This window comes from Acyrthosiphon pisum, chromosome A1, assembly GCF_005508785.2.
Source record: "Acyrthosiphon pisum isolate AL4f chromosome A1, pea_aphid_22Mar2018_4r6ur, whole genome shotgun sequence".
NCBI classification, from domain to species: Eukaryota; Metazoa; Arthropoda; class Insecta; order Hemiptera; family Aphididae; genus Acyrthosiphon; species Acyrthosiphon pisum.
The window spans coordinates 50,726,660-50,729,635 of NC_042494.1; the positions used below are offsets into that span (position 1 = coordinate 50,726,660).

The window sequence follows — 2,976 nt, forward strand, 5'->3', positions numbered from 1 at the left end:
CTACGTCAACAGAATGATGTTAATTTATTTTGAAATTTTTTGAAAAGGTCGTTTTTATATAACTACATTTTAATGTTATTATTTATATAAGTATGTTTATTATTAATAGTTGTTATAATAAAGACTTAAGAACAACAAAAATAATGTTTTTACACAAATTGATTCTCAAAGGAAAAATATATTTTTAGTAGAATTTAATCAAAAAAAGTTTTCCACCCCTACGATATACTGTAGGTACTATTATTGCTTACTTATTCGATTCAAATCTAAAAGAGTTAGTAGTTACAATTAATTATAAATATCAAATATACAATTGTAAATGCTTTGAAATTATCCTATTATAGAAACCAATTTTATAATTTTTTTTTAAAGGTCCAAAATCTAAGTAAAAAACGATAGGCTCATAACCTGAGCCCTCTTGCCTAAAAACATTTCTGATGGAACCAATTTTATGAATAATATGACGGTATCCGTACCGTTTGTCAAAACGAATATTCGCCAAAAAAGATTATCCGTAAAATGGTTTGTTAGTTAAATCAAAAATCCATAATTCATCAAAAATACAGTTGGTCGCAAATTATATTTATTTTACTTTTGGTTTTAAAACATTTGGTTCAACGAGGTGAATGAACGTATCCTTAACAGTTGCAGACTCCAACGTGGTCATCCCCACTTTAAATTAGGTTGCTCAATCTACTTAATTTACTGTTGTAAAGATACGTAATCATATAAAAATTTAAAAAAAATTTGCATAGGTAATATTTGTAAGCTGTTAAATTTTAAAATCTAGTAATCTAGCCGTCACATGCTATTTGATAATAGGCGTATCTACGGGTGGGATATGGGGGTCTTATCATACATTAATTTGTTGGTATCATAATATTATGTAATAACCAAGTTGCAACCGAGTATACCAAGAATTTAGTACAGCTCAACTTTTAAACTGTAATAACCAAGCAAGGCCTCTTTAATAATTAAAAACGATTACCATGACGTCCGGACGGAGCTGGTTGATAAAGTCGACGACGGGCTTCCAGTGGAACAGCGAGTAGTACGGCGTGCCCTGGAACGTGTCGCCGGCCACCAGGAACAGCGACGGCAAGCCACTCTCGTTGGCCAATCGCCGTTCGTCACGCACGAACTGGGCGACCCGGGCGAAGCCGCCGTAACAGTGGCCCAGCGAAGCGTCGTCTTCGCGGCACTCGTTGCAGTACAGGTCCGTCTCGTCGAACCGGCTGTGCATGTCGTTGGTGTGCAGCAGCACCAGGTCCAGGTCAGCCGCGTCCACGGCGAACGCGGCCACGGCCACGGCGGCCAAACACGCGGCGGCGGAGGCGGCTGTCGGTCTCATCGCGCCGACTTCACGTGCAGACGTGTGACGGCGATATTGCTTTGTCGTATTCGCCTCACACGCCGATGGTGAGAATATTATTTTGAAAAGTATTGATCGTTCGGCCGTCTGCGCTCTACTGGTGAACCGATTATGCTTTATCGAACAGATTGAGTTCAAAAAGTTGAACTTTCGTGAGTTGGTAAAAAAAAATCGTTTAAACTTTCAATCGTATAGCACACTAAACCAAATACACGAGTTGCCAACAGCGAACTACCATATGGATTTGAACGCTTTCAATAATATGGTAACTACTCAACTTTTTCAAACGATTCAAAACGCACCAATATTTTGGTATTAGCACACGTGGCCACGAACGACGACGTTGGGGCACTACCTACAACGCGTCTGGCTAACCAGATCGTCGCTAAAGCGGCTCTACCGGCGACGGCCTTTTTAGCGCGCACGATATTAATGTTGTCCACGGTACGCGATAGCTGTGCGTGACAATCGATTCGATAACTCGGTGAAAAAAAACAATCGTAAACCGCCACCGCTGCGGTTGCAACTTGGCGACTGCAGCCGTTTTGCGAACATTCGTCCCGTAGCGGTTCGTGTTTTGCGTCGCTGTAAGTTGTCAAACGATTGTCGCGTTAAAACAAACAGAAAATACGACGGAGGCCCGCGAGCGCTTTGTCATGCAATTATTATTTATTTTGTTTATGTCGACTGATGAACGCCACGTGATCTACGGATAAATCCGAACGAATGTTGTGCACTTGTGCGTGTCGGCTTAAATTCTAAATCCACAGCTGTTGCAATCGAGGCGATATTACGCGTGTCGTTGCACGTATACATTGTATGTTTGTTTGTTTTGTTTGTAGAAGAGACCAGCTACTGTAACTGCAATCTATGAGAACGTTTTTTTTCTGTTTTTGTTCGATTTTATCGATTTTATCGATTCTATCGAATTAATCTTTCCCTGTTCTATACCCAGACCCGGTTTGATCAGGCAAGCTACCGAAAAAATTTCGTTGGGCTGCCTAAAATTGGGCCGGTAGGCTAAAACAATTGACAGTTATTATTTCTGGGTAAAAATAATTTAGTATTTCTAGATACCTCGTACCTTGTGGTATAATGTATAAATTATACCAGACTGTCAGTGATACGATATTGCATAATATTATACCGTCGCGTGACGGCGATAACGATATCCTCTTCGCCCCGACACGTGGCTGCGTACGATGATGGTACAACGACAGTGGCGTATTTAGGAATTTTGCTAGGGGGGTTGAAATATATAATAATAGGTACACCCATAAATACGTACATAATATACATTTTTAAAGTCCCCTAACTTGTTCAGGTTAGTGTGGATCAAGGTGATATAATATACAAATACAGAATTAACACAAATTGTACAGTACCTAATAGCATTTATTATAAATTCATAAAAACGTCAATCCCGTGTTCAATACGATAAACAAAAAAAAAAATAGTTTTAATACAAAATCCAGTTTTCTATTTTTTTGGATGCTCACCCAGACAGCATTTTGTAATGATAATATTATAATTTATAATAGTATTATAATAACATTATACTAATATTATTCATTTTTATGATGTTATAAATACAATATTATTAA

At 38.4% G+C, this 2,976-nt stretch overlaps 1 protein-coding gene across 3 annotated transcripts in view; it reads right to left on the reverse strand.

Moving 5' to 3' along the window:
- Window positions 1–2,267, reverse strand: part of LOC100162698 (protein 5NUC) — a 22,986-nt gene extending 20,719 nt beyond the window's left edge. The window contains exon 1 of one of the 3 annotated variants that reach the window (XM_029487238.1): window positions 989–2,267. In XM_029487238.1, coding sequence (XP_029343098.1) covers window positions 989–1,351 — 363 coding nt within the window. In that variant the 5' untranslated portion in view covers window positions 1,352–2,267. The remainder of the gene's footprint in view (window positions 1–988) is intronic. The other 2 variants (XM_029487237.1, XM_029487239.1) reach the window with 2 other exon arrangements.
- Between the last annotated feature and the right edge of the window lie 709 nt (window positions 2,268–2,976).